Source organism: Chelonoidis abingdonii, chromosome 15 (genome assembly GCF_003597395.2).
Source record: "Chelonoidis abingdonii isolate Lonesome George chromosome 15, CheloAbing_2.0, whole genome shotgun sequence".
Lineage (NCBI taxonomy): Eukaryota > Metazoa > Chordata > Testudines > Testudinidae > Chelonoidis > Chelonoidis abingdonii.
In genome coordinates this window covers 720273-742267 of record NC_133783.1, presented here as the reverse complement: position 1 = coordinate 742267, position 21995 = coordinate 720273, and the positions used below count along the sequence as shown (strand labels likewise).

Here is a 21995-nt window from a genome sequence, read left to right as displayed (position 1 = left end):
GTTGACCGTTCTTTGTTCAAGTGTCCAGAATGATTAGAAAATGCTACATCTAGTGTTTCGTCTGGTTCTCCTCATTCAAGGAGGATTCCGATGTGTTTCCTTGGTGTTTTTTCCCCCCACCAGCTTAAGTATGCTATTGCTATGTCCAGTGTCTGGGTCCTGGCAGATTTAGTTTGATGACTTGGACCTCGAGGTCCATCTCCCAGAGTAATTGGTGGATATTATCTTCTCTGTCTATAGCTATAATGGAAGTCTTCTAATCAGTGCACTCTCAGGATAGCTTTAATGCCAAGTCAGCATCTAACAGAACTTGTCTTTGGGTCATATTGGGTGGCTTGACTAACAGGGCTTAGTCTCAGCACTCTGTTACATGTTCCTGCATTGAACACCCTGAAGATGGAGCAGTGCTTTGATCCAAGTGCTGCCTCCACCTGGATTCTTTTTCTTAAGAATTAAGAAGTTAAGGTTGTCTTGTCAAACTCCACTTATTTCTCTTAGAAGGATAAGTGACATTTTTATTTTGTCCTCAGGGTTTTTCACCCAGAGTACTTCCTGGGGCTACTTTCAGGTTTCTTGAACTAGTATAGTTGCTCTGTATCATCTCTGTCAGGGGACACATTTCCTTTCTTATGGCCTTAACGTCATACATTTCCAAGGAAACAGATGCAATCACCTGGATGTCAGCAGAACAATCCAATTCCATTTGATTAGGGCACAGTCCATCTGGAATTCAGATACCTAATTCATATCCTTGCTGGCAAAATCAAAGACTTAAAAGATTCAAAATGTACCATCTCCTGATGACTCAGTTCAGCTATCTTAAAAGCATTAGGAAAAAAATCTGAACATCTACAAGTCTCAGAGCATGGTCAACTCAGTTTGATTCTACAACCTGGGTAGAAAGAAATAGAACCTCTTATGAGAAGAATTGCAGATCTCTGGCAATCAAAGTGTACATTGATCAGATGCAAGGAGGTACAACACCTTCTTCCAGTGCTGTGTTTGGTCTGAGTCCTTCAGTCTGCTATTCTCCCTGCTGTGGGCTTCCTCATCTCATCCTGGTCTCTTCCATACCCCCCACTTGGGGAGTAACAGTATCAGTTGTGACTCCAGACTAGTAGATTCCTTCTATGTGTGAGAACAGACCATTTGGAGTTACCACAAGTTTGTCTTCTCTTAACAGAGGAATCACTACAGTGGTGTTTTCCTATTCAGGTACATAGTTTATCTATTTATAGCTTTTAAAGTTTTCAAGTTCTGGAAGCATCTCAACTTGGACTGTAATACAGTTCCACAGCTTACATAAAGGAGCAGTTTCAGCACCAAAATTGAGACTATCTGCAGATTCTGTGGTCTTGTGTCTGTGGTTAACCCAACAATGCTGACTCTAGAGGAATCCTTTGTTATAAGAAGATATGTTTGCTGTTTGTTCGTATTGTCTGTGTCTATCCAAGGTTGTTGAGGGTATTGTATGTTGTGTGAAAATTGGTCTGATTTCTGTAGAACTATAGCAGCAACTAGTTGATCCTAATGAATGATTATTGTCCCTCTATGACAGCAAGACTCGCACGTTCAGAATGTTGTTAATTCCACTCAGGTTCACTTGTCTATTGAACAAAGTAACTTGGAGAATCTTTTTGTTAATTTTTATGTATTTCTGCTCCTGAAATTGCTTAGTACATGGACTATCACTTTCCAGTAAAAACTTGAGATCTATGGCAAGTTTTATTTTTTTCTCATTAGGCTGGAGATATTGGATACCTAGACGAACAGATTATGGCTCTGCACACAGAGATTGTGGAACTGCAGAGGAGTCCATATGCAAGGCGCCAGGGAGATGTCATGGAGAGTCTGTAAGGAAAAGAGCTATTCTGTCATACTTGTTGAAATAATTTTACATTGTAACAGTTTTTTTTTTTTATATATATATATATATATAAAATAATTTTTTTAAAATTCTCCATTTTGAAGAGGTGAAAGTAAGTGGGGTGGGGGGGCTGAGTGTGTGTTTCCTTCAGTGCTTTAGAATTATATACCAAAACTGCATGCTTGAGAGAGCTAAGGTTTTTCTTGCTTTGTTTTCAGCCCAAAGAGGAAAATAAACTTCATTGAGCCATTGTTGTATGAAAATGACAATATTTTCTCAAACATCATTAAGTGTTCCAGATGTGCTTTTGGAGCAATAATAATATTTAAAAAAAAAACAAAACCTTGAAAATGTTACTTATATTCCATTTACAGCCTACTTTAAAAGAACATTGGGGTTGCAAAGTGAAGCAGTCAAGTTAGGAAGTGCCGAAGTAAAGTTTGCACATGCAATCTTAACTTTGTCCCTTTGTGCATATGTATAACCATATAGCCTGTAGTTACTGAATCTGTTATTTCTAAAGAAACTCTGTTCTATACAGTGCTCAGTGAATGTGTGCTAACTGAGGTAGGTGTCTTACTGATCTCTGCTTTATTCACTGTGCATCCCTGAATGATTCCCTACACACTGTCCATCCTGGGCATTCTGGGGACATATCTGCTCTAAGCTATACTGCTGTCAATTCAGAGTAAGTGCACACATTTCAGTATATTTGCTTTGGAGTGAAAGCAGGCAACGGGGACAGGATGAGGGGTGCTGGATACTCACCGATAATGGTAGTGGGTCCAACTAGCTTGATGTGCAGTCGCCAGCAGTGCCACAGGCCTGATCAAGGCTTCAACCTGCTGCCTGATATGTTGATGAGCAACTTATATCTTGAAATTGCTGGCTTGGAATTGCGGTTCAGAGTGGGTGGAGGAAGCCTCTTAGAGACAGATAAGGAAAAAAATGTGCTGAAACGTCCCTTCCCTTCCTGAGTAAGTGAATGTTTAGAGCCAGGAAATGAGAAGAGAGGATGATCTTGTGGCTAAGGCACTGGACAGAGGCACAGGAGATCTCATTTTTCCCCCAGCTGTGTCAGATTCCCTGTATGACTTTGAGCAAGTCACCGATCTGCTAAATTTCAGGCTTCCACATCTGTTAAATGAGGATAATAATCTTTCCTTCCTCCTACACTGTGCCTATTGACATTGTGAGGTCTTCGGGGTAGGGATTGTCTATACCTAGCACAAAGGGGCCTCAGTGTTGGCTTGAGCCTCTGGGCACTCCCGTAATACAAATGCTTTTCCCGCTGGTAACTGTGAAACAGGACTTGCCGCAGTGAGAGACCTAGATCTACAGGACTGTTCTCACAGTTACTGTGTGCCATCCAGTCCAACTGGAAGTGACAGCATGTGATCCTGTACCAAAGGTGGCAAATGCTGCTCTGAAGTACAGTCCTTTTTATCTGAGTGTTTCATATTAGCACCCATCACCATGATGTCACAGCACTTCCATAGGAACAGCCATTCTTGGCTCACAAGTGTCTGAAAACATACCAAACCAGGTTACTTCTTCAGTTGCAGGGGGACTGCATATCAGGTTCTACTATATCCTTCCTTGTTGGGGGGTGAGGAGCAAACGGGGTGCCTGGTCCTTTGGTGAGTGAGGGAGGAGGGGAGCGAGGAGCAGGTTGAGTGCTTGGCCCCTCAGAGGTTGGGGTTTATAGGGAGTAAGGAGCAGGCTGGGTGCCTGGTCTCTTGGCAGTTGGCGGCTGGCAGGGGTGAGAAGCAAACGGGGGTATGATGGGGTGGGGATTTTCTCTCCAACCTTGTCTCAGATTTTCTCTCCTCTGTGTGTGTATTTTTCAATTACCACTGCACACCAACAAGCACCTGACCGGGATTAGGGCACAAGAGAGACTGCTGGATCTTCAGACCTGTTTGCACGGCATCTAAAACTTAACTGAGGGAGCTGAATACTAATAAGCTCTCCTCCCCCTGCATTACAGGTGCAGTGTAGTGGTCTGCTGTCTGGTTGGGGGTGCCAAGAGGAAGGCGATCTCTTAGCTATTTCCAGTGCTCTGAGAGCTCAGGTGCATTATCATGGTGTCATTTCTCTATTCATGTGTTGGATGTGGTTTGGACATGTGGTTTTCAGCTATGCACATTTGCATAGGTTTTGTCCTCATTTAACTCAGGACAAACTGGCAATGGCTGCGTAAGCCCTTGTGATCTTGAGAAATCAGCTGTTGTAATTCCCTCTTGTGGGGCTACCACCAAGGCTGATGCACCACTTGCAGCTCATTTGGATTCAGTCACATGACAGCTTGCGAGTCTGAGCTGTTGTGAGCATATTCAGCCTGCATTGTGTTCTTTACATTAGCTGCCTATTAAGTGGCAGATTCAGTCAGTTATCTTAACTGATTTATAAAGCTCTGAATGGGACTGGCTCCCCCACACCACCTAGTGTCTAGAGGTTCTACCATCAGGCCTGAAGTAGGCCTGTGGTTGAGCCTTGGCTGTGGTGGTCCCCACAGTGTGGACCTCCTCTCCTTCCTGAACTCTGTCCATTTTATCTCCCCATTCAAAAAGTACCAAAAACTTGTGTTTTTTTTCCAGAGGTGTTTTTAAATTACCCCTGCTGTTCTGTTTTTTTCTTACTGTTTGTTTACCCACCCTGTCTAATTTTGTTGAGGTTGGGGTATATTCTGGTAGTTAACAAGAAAATTCTGTTATGGTTGCTCAGCAACCCCAGCATTTTTGTGTAGGAGAGTGCTCTACAAATATATTATTACTGGGACAAAGCACAGGACATTTGACTGGAATTGTGATTCCTTTGAAACTCCTCTGGGGGTGAGTTAGGGTAGGTGGGCAAGCTGGCCAGGGAATGGGAGGTTCCAGGTTTATGAATGGTCTGGGTGATGGGAGAAATTAATCTGCTGTGAAAGATTATGCTGAACTTTTTGAAATAGGAAAGTGAGGATTTGTCACGGAGTTGGAAGCTTCCACATGTAGCTGCTTGTAAGTTATTGGAACTATACACAGTAGGAAAACTTACTTTAAAGGGAGAAAGAAATGTACCTTTTTGGTGATCTCTTTCTCATACTCTTCCCAAACGTTCACCATGGAACTGAGGGCAAGCAAGGAAACATGAGTGCAAATGGGGAATTTGTCAGGCAGTTATACAGAAGAAAAGCTAACAAAGTTACTAAAATCAAACCTTCAATGTTTAAATGTTATATGGGAAAAAAATCCTGGTAGATTTTATAGAAATAATAAATAATATCTTCAAAATAATTGAAGAAAGCATAGAATCAATGCCATTTAGTCTGAATAACCGCAAGGTAAATACAGAATCATGAAGAAAAGGGGACAGCTTTTTAGGAAATGTGGATTTCTATCATGGAATGAATTGACATGGATTCCTAATGTTGAAGGGGCAAGGTATCTATTAGTAACATTTAAAAATTGTCTCTATCTTAATAAAGACTTGAATATGAAGTCTTTTTGCTCTTGAATATTAGATGATCAGTTCCTCTGTGTGTGTGAATACATGTATGAAGTGATTTCTTCTTTTTGCAGTGAACAAAAAGCCATAGAACTATACAAGCAATTAAAACCAAGACCTCCAGGTATGGAACAGGTTTATTCTATAACCTACATAAAACTCAAACCCTGCAAGTAATCTTTGCTTTCAACAATAAGATCAGATTTTTTTACATTATCATTGCAGCACGACAGAGGGAATGCTGGGCAGGGAGGGGTGGAGATACACTTAGAGTGATGGGGTGCGGAAGACCTCAAGATCTTGGAGGGAGCTGAGGGGAGTGGTTTGATGGTGTGCTTGTCCAAAGACATAGGTGGTGAGTGGAGGAAATGTCGGCAACGTCTCTAAGTTGTGTAAATAACATCGTATATTAGTTTCACTACTGAAAAATTAAGTGGCCTGTAAAATGTAACTCGTTTAGTGATCCTGTTCATTACACCTTCTTTTATATAGTGTCAGAACTGCCACACCCCTTCACTCTGGCCTGGCCCTGACCAGGTGGGTCTGGGGTAGAGGAGGTAGGTGTCATGATGTATAAATCAGTCTGGTGTTACATAGCATCAGCTATAGTGTAAACAGTGTTAGGATTCTGGTCTTGTGGTCTAAGGCTTAATTGCTCCAGGGCTGTGCATGCTGTTAACCCTTCTCAGTCAGTTACTAAGTTGTTCAGAAAATCATACAGGTCACCAACTCAGCCTTGTTGCTTAGCTCTTATCTTAGTGTGGGATGATGCTGTCAAAATCTTCTGTGTTACTTACAGAGCTGTCAGTTTGTCATGTCACTGTCGCCAAGACGACACAGAGATATGAGGGGAGAGAGGAAGAACAGATGCTCTAACGTGACCATGGTGTCTTGATGGGCCACACTGAGAGTGCCTCACTCAGAGCGACTGCAAGAAATAGGGCAGACAATCTCTCAAACTGGTGGTTTATTCTGTAATAAGCCCTGGTCTAAGATATGCAACTTCAGCTACACAATTAGTGTAGCTGAAGTCGATGTATCTTAGGTCGACTTGCCTGGCTGTGAGGGTGGCGGCAAGTCAACCGCTGCTGCTCCCCCATCGACTCCGCTTCTGCCTCTTGCAAGCTGGAGTCCCAGAGTCGATGGGGAGTGTGTTTGGGGATTGATTCAGCTGCATGTAGAAAAGACGCAATAAATTGATCCCTACCCGCTGATCTGGCGAGTAGTGAAGACCTGCCCTTAGATTCACCCAGCCAGTAACAAAATAGCTTCTGAAATACCGTGCTGGTTTACAAGAAGCCAAATACAGCCCCTGTTAGGCATTCCAGCCTTTGGCTCCCATCTAGACATCCAAGTCTAAAATAGTGAGGGGTTACTGAAACCCTTATTCACCATATTTAGGGCCCTCCCAATTTCACAGTCCATTTTTGTAAATTTCATGGTCATATTATTTAAAAAATCTTGAACGTTATGGTTTCAGATATTTACATCTTAAGTTTCACAATGTTGTAACAAAACATGAATTTTGTATTTAGAAATGGCAAAATATAAACATGTGAAGCCCTTGAGACTCACCATTTCTCAAACTGGGGTCCAGACCCCAAAGGGGATCGCAAGGCTATTGTCGGGGTGGGTCATAGTGTTGCCACCCTTACTTCTGTGCTACTGCTGGTGACTGTGCTGCTTTCAGAGTTAGGCACCTGGCCAACAGCTCCTGCTCTCCAGCCATTCAGCTGAGAAGGCAGCACATAAGTAAGGGTGGCAATACCATTTTTCACAGCTGTGAATTTAATAGGTCTCTAACCATACTTAAAATTCTACCAATCCCAAAGGATCAGATGCATTGCCCACCAGGTCAATGAATATTTAGATCTTACTCAAATGCATGCTTACAACCAATCCTTGTTAACTAACTCTAAGTTCTATTAATAAAAGGAAAAAGAAAGAAGAGAGAAATATGGTTAAGAGCTCAATAGACGTACAAATGTGTGTAAAGTTCTTAGGTCAGCTTTGTAGTTGAGATGGTGAGGCTGCTGATTGGCAAAAGTCTTTCTGGAATTGGTATAAAAGGTTACAGTCCAATAGATAGTCTAGGTATAGAGTCTGTTCAAGTTCTTCCATGAGAATTTCAGGGTAGACCTGGAGACCTCAGTCTTAAGGCTTAGATCTTCCCTGTTAAAGTTTAAGCAGACCTGAGATGAAAAAGATCGGGCCCAAAGTTTCCTTTATAGTTGAAGTAGGCAGGACACTGACAGGTAACTCTATCCCATGGACTTTCATGAAAGTGCGCTGACAGTTCGTGATCTCTATTCAGTGGGTCCTTTCACAGACAATACTTCTAGTAACAGCCATTCATAGATAGTTCATAGGTGGTTTACTATGTGGAATTACAAGCTTTGAGAAGAGATGAGGACAATATTATTACACCACCAGTCCCATCTAAATGATGATATCCCCTTTTGATCTCTGAATCAATAGAATACAGTAATGAAGCATTATAAGATAGGAGCAGTATTTAGCAATTACATGCTAATTAGATCACATTGTTAGATTTCTACTGGGATGCAGGCAAACAGACACATTTAGCACTTACTCTTTGATTCTCGAACCATACAGGCAGAAAGGTTAGATATTCTAGTCTACTTAACATGGCTTTGATAACTATCTACAAGAATGGCCCTGAGTGTTACAGACAGAGAGGAAGAACAAATGCTCTTTTTGTGAACTGGTGATGAGGGTAGTAGTTACTGTGAGCCTCCTGCTGGAGTCACATCTCATCCCTGAGAAGGGTAGTCCTGGCCCTGGTTAGAAGGTTGGGCTGGAGCTGGCGGATGAAGTTTCTCCCTCTCCCTGTGCCAAGAGCCACTAGGACAATGTCAGGGGAGTAGGCAAAAGCCACACCTCGGTCTGGTTAGGTAACCCTGAGAAACACCATGGCCTGAGGCTGATGGGGCTCCAGGCTTTGTTGAACCAGGACTTGATGCAGAAAGCAAAAGTCAGATATGGAACAAACAAAATGACCAAAAAGCAGTTGAGCCACACCCTGTCCCTCCAGTTACCCTAAATATGCTTCAGTTCATGGAAACTGATCAACCATCCTCCCAGAGCTTCCCTGAGGTCTTTTTAACCCATGTGTATGGAAATGTTGAGCAAGATCACCATGATGTACACTGCTGTCCTAAAACCACACCAAGAAATCAGCTTTTTTAACAGGGTCCTATCTGATGGAGGTGGTCCTACTGCAGTAGTACCCTAGAGTTCCCAGTCAGGAATGAGGGCCCCATTGTGCTGATCACTGGAATAATAGAAAAAACAAAGGCAGCTTTTGCCCCCCGAGAAGCTCACACTCTAGTAGGAGATGGAACAGATGGATAAACAGTCAAGTCCTTCTTAGCATTGCTCTGGTTCAGTGATTTTTTTAGCTTTTTCTCAAAGGTCTAGAAAAATAGCTCATAGGCCTTAAATCCATTAGTCTCTTTGTGGTAGCCAGTCCTTTGTCTGATTCCACTTCCATGACCTAGTCAAATATATGTCTGCACCAGCTTTGATCAAGTTAGCATGCAAAAAAATAAGTGTAGCCATGACTCCATAAGTGATGGGAGGGGCTAGGCACCTGTGTATATACCTGTGGCTTAGACAGGCATGTACTCAGATGGCTAGCTGCCCCACCGCCACTTACAGCTATGCCTCTATTTTTAGCTCTCTAGCTAAATGAGAGCTAGCGCAGGTATGCCTCTGAGTTGGAAGTTACACCTCTAGCTCGAAAATTAGATGGATTTTAGGGAGTGCTGTGGTGGAGGCCTGGAATGGGAGTGCTGTGGGGATTATCACAACTTGTGCACATTTACACACTTCATTCACTAGTTTGTTACATTTATTATTTTGGGGGTTTGCAAACATTTATCAAGTGTTTCCTGTTTACTTAATAATTGTATCCTGGGCTAAACAAACTCTCAAAAAGGAAGTCGAAGTCATGTTAGTCCTAGGTTTCCATTATTACTGCATTGATGAGTCTCAAGTTAGTGCTATACTGAAATGCTCCCTCTGCCTTTTGATTCATGCACTCTTATGAGTATTCTTCGGCCTGGTCTATACTATGCGTTTAAATCAATTTAAAGAGCGTTAAATCGATTTAACGCTGTACCCGTCCACACTACAACGCCCTTTATATCGATATAAAGGGCTCTTTAAATCGATTTCTGTACTCCTCCCCGACGAGAGGAGTAGCGCTAAATTCGATGATTATACCATATCGGATTGACGGTTACAGTGTGGACAGAAATTGACATTTATATGGCTCCGGGCCGTACCGCGTACAGCTGACCACTGCACCGCTCTGGACAGGCATCTGAATTTTCCGGACTACCATGAGCAGGGTAACACGAACACCCCGCGCACTTTTGCAATTACATTCTGTTTGCCAGCGTGGGCTTGATCGCCGGTGGATGCAGTTCAAATACAAAAGACGCTCCAGCATGGACTGACGGAAACTGGATGTGATCGCTGTATGGGCGAAGGAATCTGTTCTTCAGAGCTCCGTTCGAAAAGCAAAGCCGTTTAAAGCAAATCTCCAGATAACCAGCGCCTGTGTGACAGCGTAACGGGAAGCCAGAGCTCAAATGGCACGTCATGGGATGGAGGGGGTATGAGGACTCCAGCTATCCACAGTCCACACAGTCTCTCTGAAAGTTTGCCGTTCTTGGCTGAGCTCCCAGTGTCTGAGCTTCACAACACGAGCCAGGTCTACACTGCGACTTAATCGGTTTAATGGCCGATTATACCGATTTAACGCTGTATCCTCACATGCGTCGTCATTATCGAGTTAAACGTTCCTTATCGATTTCGGAATCATCCCAAACGCGAGGGTCGCTACTTCGAATACGTAACTCGGATTAGGGTTTCGTGTGACGGAAATCGCATATATTGGCACTGCAGCGGCATCCCAGAGTGCAGCACTGATCGCTCTGGACGCATCTGTATCGACTGCAGCGGCAGGTAACAGGAACCCAGGAACTTTTGATTACATTTCCTGCTTGCCCGACGGGAGCTCTGATCAGCAACGGCTGCGATGCAGCTGAAATCGAAAACAGAGCTCCAGATAGACCGTACGGGGAACTAGGCTCTGATCGCTTGGATGAGACACATCTGTTGTACCCAGCTCGTTCAGAAACAGAAATGCGCAAAGCGTTTGAATAAAAACTCCAGGATACCACAGCGCTGCCGTGACAACGGTAACGGGAAGCCAAGCGATCAGATGGCGCTAGCGAGGGAGGAGTACGTGAGATCAGCTATCCACGTCCACAGCAGTCTGAAAATTTATGCTTCTTGCTGAGCTCCCAATGTCTGTAGGTTTCAACCATGTTTGGCGTGTTCAGGACAGTCTCAGTTCCCTATTCCCCCCACCAGTGAACAAAGGGAAAGATTGCTCGTGCTATGCGTTTGTCTAATGCACTCCGGAAAAAGGCGCCAAGGTTTCTGTCCTTCACAAAGGGAGGGCTTTACCAGCACCACCCGGGAATGTTTTCTGCCCATCGCACTGTGCTCATCAAACGGAAGTGGGAATATGGGGTAGCGACAGTATCCAAGTGCACCGCTCCTGAATCGATGGTAGCTTTGACATGGACGAAACAATCGATTTCAGGTCCCACTGTGGACGCCAACCGATTTTATTGATCTTTGTAATATCGGTTAGCTAATTCGAATATCGTGCGTGTAGAGTACCCACGTGTCTGGCGTGTTCAGGGATAGCTCCTCAGTCCCCCCCCCCCCCCACGTAAAGAAAAGGGAAGAAATCATTTCTTGCTTCTTCTCAATGTCACCACAGCTATCTCGTACTGAATAGCTGATGGTCGACCGCTATGCTGCGATGAAGAGCAGTATCCGCTCCTCTCCTTCTCCACCCTCCTGGTGGTAGACAGTGCAGTAAGCCTAGTAACGCGGCCTCATAATACTAACCAATGTATGAATGCACAGGGCACATCATTCCTGGGTTACTCCAGTAGATAGGACAGAACGTAATACTTAGCTTCATCATAGCACCTGGAGGCTTCAGCCCCCATCCCTTTTCCTGTTAAAGAAAAGATTCTGTACTGCTGACTGTCATAGGCACAGCATGCTGTGCTCCTCTCCCCACCGCTTAATGTCCTGCCTGGACTACTCATTGCGCCGGGAGCTGCCTCCCCTCGAATTTATTTCACTAATAGTGTTTCTATTCCTTGGCATTCTTTATTATCTTATGACACAACTGGGCCGGAGACTTCAACCAACGGTAGCCAGGAGGTTTGGGAGGAAGCGGCAAGCAAAGGGTGGGATGTGCAGGGGCACCCCCTGTGATACTGACACGGAGCAGGTTCTATACACTGGTCGCTGCTAATACACTTGCCGCTTATTCTAGGCAGGACTACTGTTTAGAACCAATAAGGGAGGCATCGACTACGAGGGAGTCATCCCAATTTTGGCTTTTGCGTTGCGCCCTCCCGATTTCAGCCAGGGGCACTCATTGATAGCAGCAGACAGTACAGAGGAGGAGAGATTACAATCATTTCATTGCAGTTTCTCGGCAGTAGACGTACAGAACGACTGGTACCCATCCTCTGCTATCGATGCAAAAGCAATTGAATGCTGCTGTGTACGCGGAGTTCGCCTCTCTGTCCCGGCGATCCAGTACAATATCGGGTGCTGGAAAACAAAAAGCTGATACGGCTCTCATGGTTTGCCATGCTTGCGTCTGCCGGCAATCCAGGAAAAAAACGCGCGAAAGGATTGGTCAGCCTGAATTTTCCCTGAGGACAGGAATGACGCGACATTTACCAAACACCCGTGAACAATAATGATTCAACCCAGAATTCCAAGGGGCGGGGGAGACTGCGGGAACTATGGGATAGCTACGGAAGAGCTACCCACAATGCAACGCTTCAGAAATCGACGTTAGCCTCGGACCATGGACGCACAATGCCGAATTACTGTGCCTAGTGTGGCCGCATGAAATCGAATTTATAATATCAGTTTTATAAAACCGATTTTAGCTAATTCGATATTATCCCGTAGTGTAGACGTGGCCTTCTATGCCCAATGTCCTTGCAATTCTTCATCCTCATGCCCACAATAAACATGGTCACCTTCTGGCATCTTCCCTACCTTGCCATTGCATCTAATGTTCTTAATCATGCCCTCTGCTCCTCCTTCCCCAAGCTTAAATTACACTGGCTGGCGTGATGGTGGGGAGGGTGGCAGAAATTCAGATGGTCCTGAATATTATGACTAGGGTACTATAAGGGCAGTCAGAGGCGGGATTTTTGCATAGTTGTATGATGGGTAAATAGCCGAAGTCATTATGGAAATTAGTGCTCGGGCAGAGTGCCTGGAATTGTGTAATGTGTGGAGAGATGGGTGATGAGTGTCAGCTCCCCTGTGGTCTGACTGGCTCATGATTGATGTGTAGTATAACTGCGTGCACTGGAGAAGGATTTTTGATTTAGTAGACTTAACCCCTTCTTTTTTAATTGGGTCATAAATGATCTGGGAAAAGGGCAGAATTTGCAGATACAAAACTACTTAAGATAGTTAAATCCCAAGCAGACTGTGAAGAGCTACAAAAGGATCTCTCAAAACTAGGTGATGGCAACAAAATAGCAGATAAAATTCAGTGTTTATAAATGTAAAGTAATGCACATTGGAAAACATAATCCCAACTATACATATAAAATGGAGTCTAAATTAGCTGTTGCCACTCAAGAGATCTTGCAGTCATTGTGGATAGTTCTCTGAAAACATCCACTGCATGTGTAGCAGCAGTCAAAAAAGCAAATGATGTTGGGAATCATTAAAGGGATAGATCATAAGACAGAAAATATCATATTGCCTCTATATAAATCCATGATATGCCCCCATCTTGAATACTGTGTGCAGATGTGGTCACCCCATCTCAAAAAAGATGTATTGGAATTGGAAAAGGTTCACAAAAAGGCAATAAAAATTATTAGGGGTATGGAACGGCTTCCATATGAGGCGAGATTAATAAGACTGGGGCTTTTCAGCTTGGAAAAGAGACGACTAAGGAGGGATATGAGAGAGGTCTATAAAATCATGACTAGTGTGGAGAAAGTAAATAATGGTTATTTATTCCTTCTCATAATACAAGAACTAGGGGTCACCAAATGAAATGAATAGGCTGCAGGTTTAAAACGAACAAAAAGAAGTATTTTTTCACACAACACATAGTCAACCTGTGGAACTCATTGCCAGAGAATGTTGTGAAGGCCATGATTATAACAGGGTTCAAAAAAGAACTAGATACGTTCATGGATGAAAGGTCCATCAATGGCTATCAGCCAGAGAGGGCAGGGATGGTGTGTCTAGCCTGTTTGCCAGAAGCTGGGAATGGGTGATGGGATGAATCACTGATGATCACCTGTTAATTCCCGGGCAGCTGGTATTGGCCACTGTCGGAAGACAGGATACTGGGCTAGATGGACCTTCGGTCTGATCCGTATGGCTGTTCCTGTGTTTTTATGTAAGTCTCTTTTTCTTTGGCAGAGTTTGTTAGGAGAACTCCTTCTTTGACTTGTGGGTTTGTGTCTGAAATGTTTGTTGAGGCGCACTATGCTAACCAGACAATTGGTGTCCTTTCCAGATCACGCCTACAGTGACAGCACTGACATGGTGAAGATTATTGTGCAGACTGTTCAGAGCCAGGATCGAGTTCTCAAGGAGCTCTTTGGACACCTTAGGTATGAGAAAAGCTTTCCTTTCTGGAGGAAAACAGAGACAAGATGTAGCTTCGGTCATTCTGGGCTGGAGACCTTTTAACATAATAATTCTGTTGGGGAGCAGAGAGCCCTTGCATTCATATTCCAAGAACAAAAAATTCATTCAGAGATGGTTCAGATTGCTGAAGGGCATATTCTCATCACTGTCCCTAAACCTTCAAAGCTAGTAAAGGGGGGAAGATCTGTCTTAGACCTTGTTATACATCCCCCTCAAATTTTCTGTTGTCAGTGAGGCATTGCAGCCCCCCACCAAGAATTGCTTTCCCCTTCAATGACATGCAGACACTCCATACTCATTCATCTGACTTATACTGTAACACAACCCCTTAACGCTTTCCCTAAAAGCATTTCACATCTCCTCTGGGAACCTTCCCTCAAGTGAGTTCCATGTACATATGTGACTGTTGCTGAGGTGGAGGGGTCCATGGCAGGAGGTTTCTTTGTGAAGAAAGACTAAAATACTGAAAATTCTAAGTCCTGAAGCCTTCTTGCATTGAATTTTTTGTGCTGTGTACCTTGATCATTAGACCCGAAGGCTTCTAGGAGCCACCATGGTCCCAAAGAATCTTTCAGTTGTGCATCTGTGCCTTCAGCTATCAATGTAAATGCTGAGGGACAAGTACATGTTTACCCAGTTTTTCTTTAAATAGCAAGATGTAAAATCAATGCAGCCACATTGACTCTACCAAAGCCTGTGCCCCACTGAATGGAAAAGTGATTGTGATTTCTCCTTTGTTACAGCAAGCTGTTAGGCTGTAAACAGAAGATTATTGATTTACTTCCAAAGATTGAAGTGGCTCTGAATAACATTAAGGAGGCTGACAGTTCGGTGATGCAGATGCAGGGAAAAAGGCAGAGGGAGATCTGGCATTTGCTGAAAATTGCTTGTGTAAGTAACCTTAGGATTGAAGTCCCGAAACGCTAACAATAACCTCTTTAGCCAGGCAGTGTGTGACCTGTCAGATCTGTGATGGTTGGTAAAGTGTTGTGGAAGGTTTGAAGCACTATGTGCTGAGTATATACAGAAATTGTTCTGTGGCTTATGCATGCTGTGTATTATTTCTTACAGTGGCACTTAAAGGCGCCAGCCAGAATCAGGGCCCTGTTTTGCTGGGTGCTGCACAGACACACACAGAGAGAGTTGTTACCCGAAGAACTTAGTCTAAATAGCCAAAACAAGGAAAAAGCCTGCTGTGGAGTAGCACATCTGCTTCCCACCTTACTGCTATTGTGCTAGGGAAGCAAAGACAGACGGTGTGGCTGGAGCACCAGTCACATTAGTTTGAGTCTGTCTCTGCTACCCCAGGCTACCCTCTCAGGTCCTGGGGAAGTGAAAGCTTTGCATCTCCTGGCCACTTGCCAGTTCAGTTCTGAAACCATATACAGCTCTCCCCAGCCTGGAGGGTTACTGTAGTGCATGGGCTTGGGAGGGTGAATGCCATAGGTGACTTCAGCTTAAAATATACAGTATGTGCAATTTGGGTAAGTTACTGTGGATGTGACAACCTTGAACACTGGCAATTCATCACCTTCTGGGGCTTCAATTTGTTACCTTGATGTTTCATTGCCATAGCTTTTGCATTAATGTATATTTATCTTGAATGATGCTTATAATGCACTAATCACAGGTCTCTTGGCGTGTATACACAGTGTAAACCCAAATGAAGCAGGACTAAAATCTGTGTCCATCCACTGAATATGTGCAATGAAAATAATTCTGCTTTTATTCTAGACTCAGAGTTCTGCTCGATCTCTTGTGAGTTCCAGCATCGAAAGTGCAGCCCCCTCTTCAACTGCTACATGGCTCCCTCCAAACTCCTCTGGCAACATACTCCATCCCCTCTCTTCTATGACAGCTCCTAGAGATGGGTAAGAGCCAAGGAGGGGAGGTTAAGACCAGTCTCCTTCTTTTCTGAAGGGTATACCTATTTTATGTGCAAGAGCTCTGAAAGCTTGCACTCCCTCACCAAGCTGTAGTGTAGACAGGCTCCAACTGTGATACATTAGGATGTTGGACTTCTTGAAAAGCACACAGCTTGTGTGCTGCCTGGTACATTTTGGTAGAGTAACTGACTTTAGAGGTACCATTGTGATGGCCGTGGTGTAAGAACCAGAATAGAATAAGGCTGGCCTATGAAACACTGTGAACCACAATCCGCCCTCTCTTCTTGCCCAAGTCCTCTTGCTGGCTACCTGGCCTATGGTTAATCCTGATTAAAGCTGGCCACATTTGGTGTCCATTGCAGCTGCAGTAGCCTGAATCATCTTCAGTTCAAGTGGACTCTGATTGTTCAGTTTCTCTTGACTGATCTGGAGCTGGGGTCACTGAAGTTGCCTGGGCTCAGAGCAGCAATTAGCCTGTGATCTTGCACTCCCATTCAGTTGAGTGTTGGTGCCTTTTCCGAGTATGTGGAAGGATAGAGTCCTAACAGGTCTTGTATGTTACAACCATACTGAATATCAGAATCAGAAACTAGGCTGAAGTCTTATTCTTTTATGAAACTTGCTGGCCCCAATTGCTGTTCTTGTGATGCTATGGGGGTTCAACCAGAGTAGCAAGGGATTCTGGCACTGCCTGCTGCTGTGCAGTGCAGCTTTGGCTTAGAGTCCACATACCAGCAACCTACTCACTGCACAATGCTCTCACCCTGGTTTTCACCAACCTGGTTACTCCTTGCAGAGGGACACCAACAGCTCTTTCAATTCTGAGTCTCCCCAAAACAGTGTCCAGTTGCTCTCTCGGATACCCAGAAGTTGTATGTGCTGCCCACAAAGAGACAGAACACACACCAACTTGTTCATTTAGCTGAGGACTTCACCTTTCAGTTTAGTACACAGCACTGAGATGGTTTTGTAGTAAAACAAGAGCAAGTTTTATAACAAAGAACACACATTTAAGTGATAAGTAAGAATAGAAAACATAGATGTGGTTACAAGTAAAACAAAATGTGCTTTCTAGTGCCTAAAACTTAACTTCAGCAAGTTCCCAGAGACTTTAACCCACTTGGCTAAAGGATCCACCTTTTTCAGATTACCAGAGCTCTAGCCTCTTTTGTCTGTCCAGTGATGGATGCCAAAATGGCTTTATGCTGCTGCTTGTTTTTCCCAAAGTCTGTTGTCTATTTCAAGAGCTGGGGAAGGCTGCCTGGAGTGCGGGCTCCATCCCCTATCATGATAGCTAAGTGATCTTCCCCTTCGCTCATTTAGCTTGATGGCTTTAACTTTATATGTAGATGTACTTTTCCTCTGAGATATTATCTGGCTCAATTTACCCTGGAGACGCAGGAAAGCTGGTGAAATGACATTTCTTTGTCTAGGACAGGCTGGATTTATGCACTCCTTGCAAAAGACCTTCTTCCAGCACACATCTATCATTCTTTATACACAACCTGTTACATACATTGTGAGATAATATTAAAGACCAGCATGTTACTGTTTTGTATACCTTACACGATGCCTTGTAGGTACAGATTATGACAACATTGTGTTGAGGCAATGAATGTCAGGCCTGATGTGAGTTATGGTATGGTATGCCCTCTGCCAGTTGGCATTGAGGGACTTCCTGGGTCACACCTAACAGCTGTAAAAGTTGTTGGCTTAGCTCAGAGCAGTGTGCTTCTTTGCAGGCATCTTACAATGCCGAGAGCATATCTTTAAATGTGGGTAGTTGCTCTGTCCTATTTGTTCAGTCTGTGGTTGGATCTGGTGCACCTGCTGTCTCATCAGAACTAGCTTTTTCTTTTCTTTAATTTATGTTCAGTGAATCTAGTCAAGTTGTACGCTGGCAGAGGAAAAGCGATGTGTGCCTCCGAGTTAGGGCACTGAAAGTTGGATCAGGAATTTCTTAAGCTGGGTTTATCTGTGTTAAAAAGATTCATGTGATGTCATTCACACTAGAGCAAGACAAGTTATTTTCTGTGTTTGGGACATGGCTACTCACTGAGTGGTGCAGACCTTGTCTGCTTGCTCCATTTGGAGTAAGGGAGAAGAATATATTGGCACCAGATATCACCATCTTCATTCTGTCTTCAGAGTGAAGATGCTTGCTAGCAGTCATACAAGTTGCCCAGCACTGACATCTGCTCTATCTGAAGCATCATGAAAGAGAATAAATCAAAGGGCAGTTCAGAGTTAAAGGCTTGTGGGGGCTCACTCAGTGGCTGGAGCCTCAGAAGGACCATCGGCCTCTCTCTCCAGACCTCTGAGGAAGGAGTTGGTGGGACGTACATTCTCGTCACTGTGCCTGGAGACCATCCAGGTGGTGGATCCTCTAGTGCCAGTGGACACTCAAAGTACTGCACCGGCCTCCTCACCCTCCCCATATGAGGTGATTATGGCCCCGCCTCTTTCTGTTCTTCAAGAGCACTTTAGGGCCCACCAGAAACTCTTAAAAAGGGTAGCATCAAGCCTCCACCTCCAAGCAGAGGAGATGGAGGAGCCCTCAAGGACTCTGTTTAATGTGCTGTCCTCCTCGGCACTGGGTAGGGTAGCCTAGCCTTTCCATAAAGGGGTGGCAAAAATTTCAAATGCCCTGTGACAAACGCCTCATTTGCCCCCCACCTCCAAGAAAGCAGAATGTAAGTATCTTGTTCCTGCCAAGGGGCATAAATACTTATACACTCACCCTGCTCCTAACTCCCTGGTGGCCGAGTCGGTCAACCACAGGGAGCGGCAGGGCCAGCCAGTCCCTACCCTGAAAAATAAGGATTCGTGGAGGCTGGACTCTTTTTTGGAAGGAAAATTTATTCGTCCTCGAGCTTACAGTTACAGGTGGTGAACCACAAAGCTCTCCTAGGCTGGTATGAGTTCAATCTGTGGGGCTCCCTGCCCAAGTTTGAAGACTCCCTCCAGGAGCGTAACAAGAAGGAGTTCAAAGCGCTGGTGGAGGAGGGTACAGCAGCTGCCAGGGCAACCCTGCGGGCAGCTTCAGATGCAGCAGCCACGGCCACGCGGTCCATGGCCTTAGCGGTGTCCATGAGAAGGGCATCATGGCTTCTGCTCTCTGGACTGTCCAAACGGATACAAAACTGCATGGCCTGAAAGACTCCCGCATGACTCTCCAGACTCTGGGTCTCTATGTTCCAGCTCTGGCTAAACCTAAGTTCAAGCTGCAGCAGATTTCCACTCAGGCCACCTACCCAAAATATGAGACCGCTTATAAGAAGTTGTGGGACTATAAGAGGTGCCCACAGAGGCACTCTCGCCCTGCCCCCCAGCCTGGGTCCTCCAAGGGCAAGCAGGCAGGGAAAAGGTGATTTTGACGAAATGCCCAGGGGCGCCATGCCAGTTCTCAGAGATCAACCCCCAATAAAGCTTCCCTTCACCAATCGGTTGTGTGTGTTTTCTCCCAGACTGGTTGTGGCTGACCTCGGACCAATGGGTCCTCAACACCATCTCCTGGGGCTACACACTCCAGTTTACTTCCTCCCCGCCCAACCACTCCCTGTCGCTCCCAGGAAACTCCTCGCACAAGGCCCTGCTCAAGCAGGAGTTGGGGCGACTCCTGGGCCTAGGAGCGGTGGAAGTGGTACCCAGGGAGTTAAAAGGCAAGGGGTACTACTCCTGCTATTTCCTTCTCCCGAAGGCCAAGGGGGACTCAGGCCCATCTTGGACCTGCGAGGCCTAAACGAGTACATGGTGAAGCTCAAGTTCCGCATGATCTCCCTGGCCTCCCTCATCCCCTCCCTCGATCCTGGGGACTTGTACGCCACCCTTGATCTGCAGGACGCGTACTCCCACATTCATGTATTCGAGGGGCACAGATGCTTCCTCTGCTTCATGGTGGGACAGGAATACTACCAATTTATGGTCCTCCTGTTTGGCCTGTCCACTGCCCCATGGGTATTTATGAAATGTATGTTGGTGGTGGCGGCCTAACTCAGGCACCGGGGTGGGGTCCAGACCTTCCCCTATCTGGATGACTGGTTGGTCAAGGGCAGCTCCTGGTCGCAGGTGCAGGATCACGTGGCACTTCTTCTGTCCATGTGCATCACTTTGGACTTGTTCGTAAACAACACCAAGTCCACATTAGACCCAGTTCAACACATAGAGTTTATCGGGGCAGTCCTGGATGTCTCATCGGCCAGACCCTCCCTCCCACCAGACAGGTTCGAGACCCTGAAGGGGCACATTGACACAGACACAAGGTTTCTGGTGACAACAGCCAGAGCATGCCTGTAGCTCTTGTCATATGTGGGTGTGTATGTATGTGATCCATCATGTCAGACTCAGGATGAGGCCCCTCCAGCTCTGGTTGGCCTTGGAGTTCTCCCAGGCAAGGGACAGGATGGACAAAGTCCTCATGGTACCTGAACCAGTAATCACCTCCCCGAGAAACATGCTCCAAGGAGTCCCATTCAGGGGCAGGGCCCTGTTGCTGGAGCTGGTGTCGGACATAGGATGGGGGGCCCATGTGGGGAACTTTCAGACCCATGGTTGCTGGGCAGACCCATGGTTGCTGGGCAGACCCCAGGAGACAACAGAGAGCCAGCAGTTCAGACAATAAACACCAGAGGGCACCCCAACACAAGAAAGCAGGAACCATGACTACCAAGGATGCCCTGAAACAAGAAAGAGCAAAACTGGATGCAGACGGGATTTTCTATCTTCAAGCCTAATCTGCATTTCCCAAGTTGTAAGTACAAAGGTGACAACAATCAGGCTTTTTATTGGGGGGTTTTTTGTATTTAACTGTGTGTAGTTGCCTGGAATGATTTTAGAACTGTATTTCTTTTTGAATAAGGCTTGTTTATTCATATTTTCTTTTAACGCAATTGACCCTGTAATTGTCAACTGATACAGAGACTATGTTGGTGTGTTTTTCCTCTAGCTAACATTTTATATGCAAATCTAACCTAGTAAAAACCACTTTATTAACCTGTGGTGGGGGTTTTGGCTGGAAGTTACTTGATCCCATGGGAGTGCCTATCTCGTTAAAAAAGACCTTTTGTCATTAATGGCTCCTTGCTTAAAAGCAAGCCAAACTGGCAAAACCTTAATGGTTCTTGCTTAAAAAATGCAAGCCAAACTGAGCAGGAGAGAGCAGAAAACAAAATTCTCTCTGGCTCCTTTTAACCAACCCTTTTTCTTGCTAAAAAGCCCCTAGCAGAGAAAGAAAAATATAATACTCTTACTGGCTTCTGGATTCTTCTCTTCTCTCCTTAATACTTTTCCTTTTCTTGTCTTCATTTCTATTTTCTTCCTCTCTTCTGTCTGCTCTTCTTATCTGTCTAATTCTTCTCTGCTGTTCTTTTCAGCTTTCTTATTGTTTTCTTTGTGTTTACTTCTTTTGTGCTTTTCTGTTATTCTTTCTCTTTTTCTGCTACTTCCTTTCTTTCTCCTATCTTCTCTTCTCTTGTTTGTTTCCTGTTTCTTTTTCCTTTTTCTTTCTTTTTCGTCTTCCTGCGGTCGGTTCTTTGCTTTTGAGTTTATCCTTTCTTCTTTCTTCTGTTCTTCTCTGTTTCTATCTCTTCTTTTTTTTTTTCGTTTCTTCTCTTTCTTTTGGCTTTCTCTCTTCTTGTTCTTTCTTCTTTCTCGTTTCCTGCTTCTTTCCTTTTTTACTTCTTTCTTCTTTCACCTCTGTTCTTCTTTTCTGATCTTTCTCTCTTTCTCGGTTCGTGTCTTACTCTTTTTCTTATTTTCTTTCTCTCTCTCATTACCTCTCCTTCTCTTGTCTTTTTTTGTTCTCATTTTGTGTGCTCCTTTCTTCTTTTTCCTCTTTTCTTTTTCGAGACTCCTTCGTCGTCTCTTACGTTACTTGTCATTTCTGTTTTGTTTTGTTTTTCTAGTTCTTTCTTTTTTTTCTCCCTCTTTTCTATGTTTTTTCCTTTATCCCTTTTTCTTCTCTTTTCTCTCTTGTTCTACAAACCAAC

The 21995-nt window shown here is 44.6% G+C and overlaps 1 protein-coding gene across 1 annotated transcript in view; it reads left to right on the top strand.

Annotated features, from left to right (window-relative positions):
- CHUK (component of inhibitor of nuclear factor kappa B kinase complex) overlaps positions 1-21995 on the top strand; it is a 92615-nt gene that overhangs the window by 43961 nt on the left and 26659 nt on the right. The window contains exons 15-19 of the mRNA XM_032796455.2: positions 1744-1853; positions 5431-5480; positions 13989-14085; positions 14866-15013; positions 15857-15993. Coding sequence (XP_032652346.1) covers positions 1744-1853; positions 5431-5480; positions 13989-14085; positions 14866-15013; positions 15857-15993 — 542 coding nt within the window. The remainder of the gene's footprint in view (positions 1-1743; positions 1854-5430; positions 5481-13988; positions 14086-14865; positions 15014-15856; positions 15994-21995) is intronic.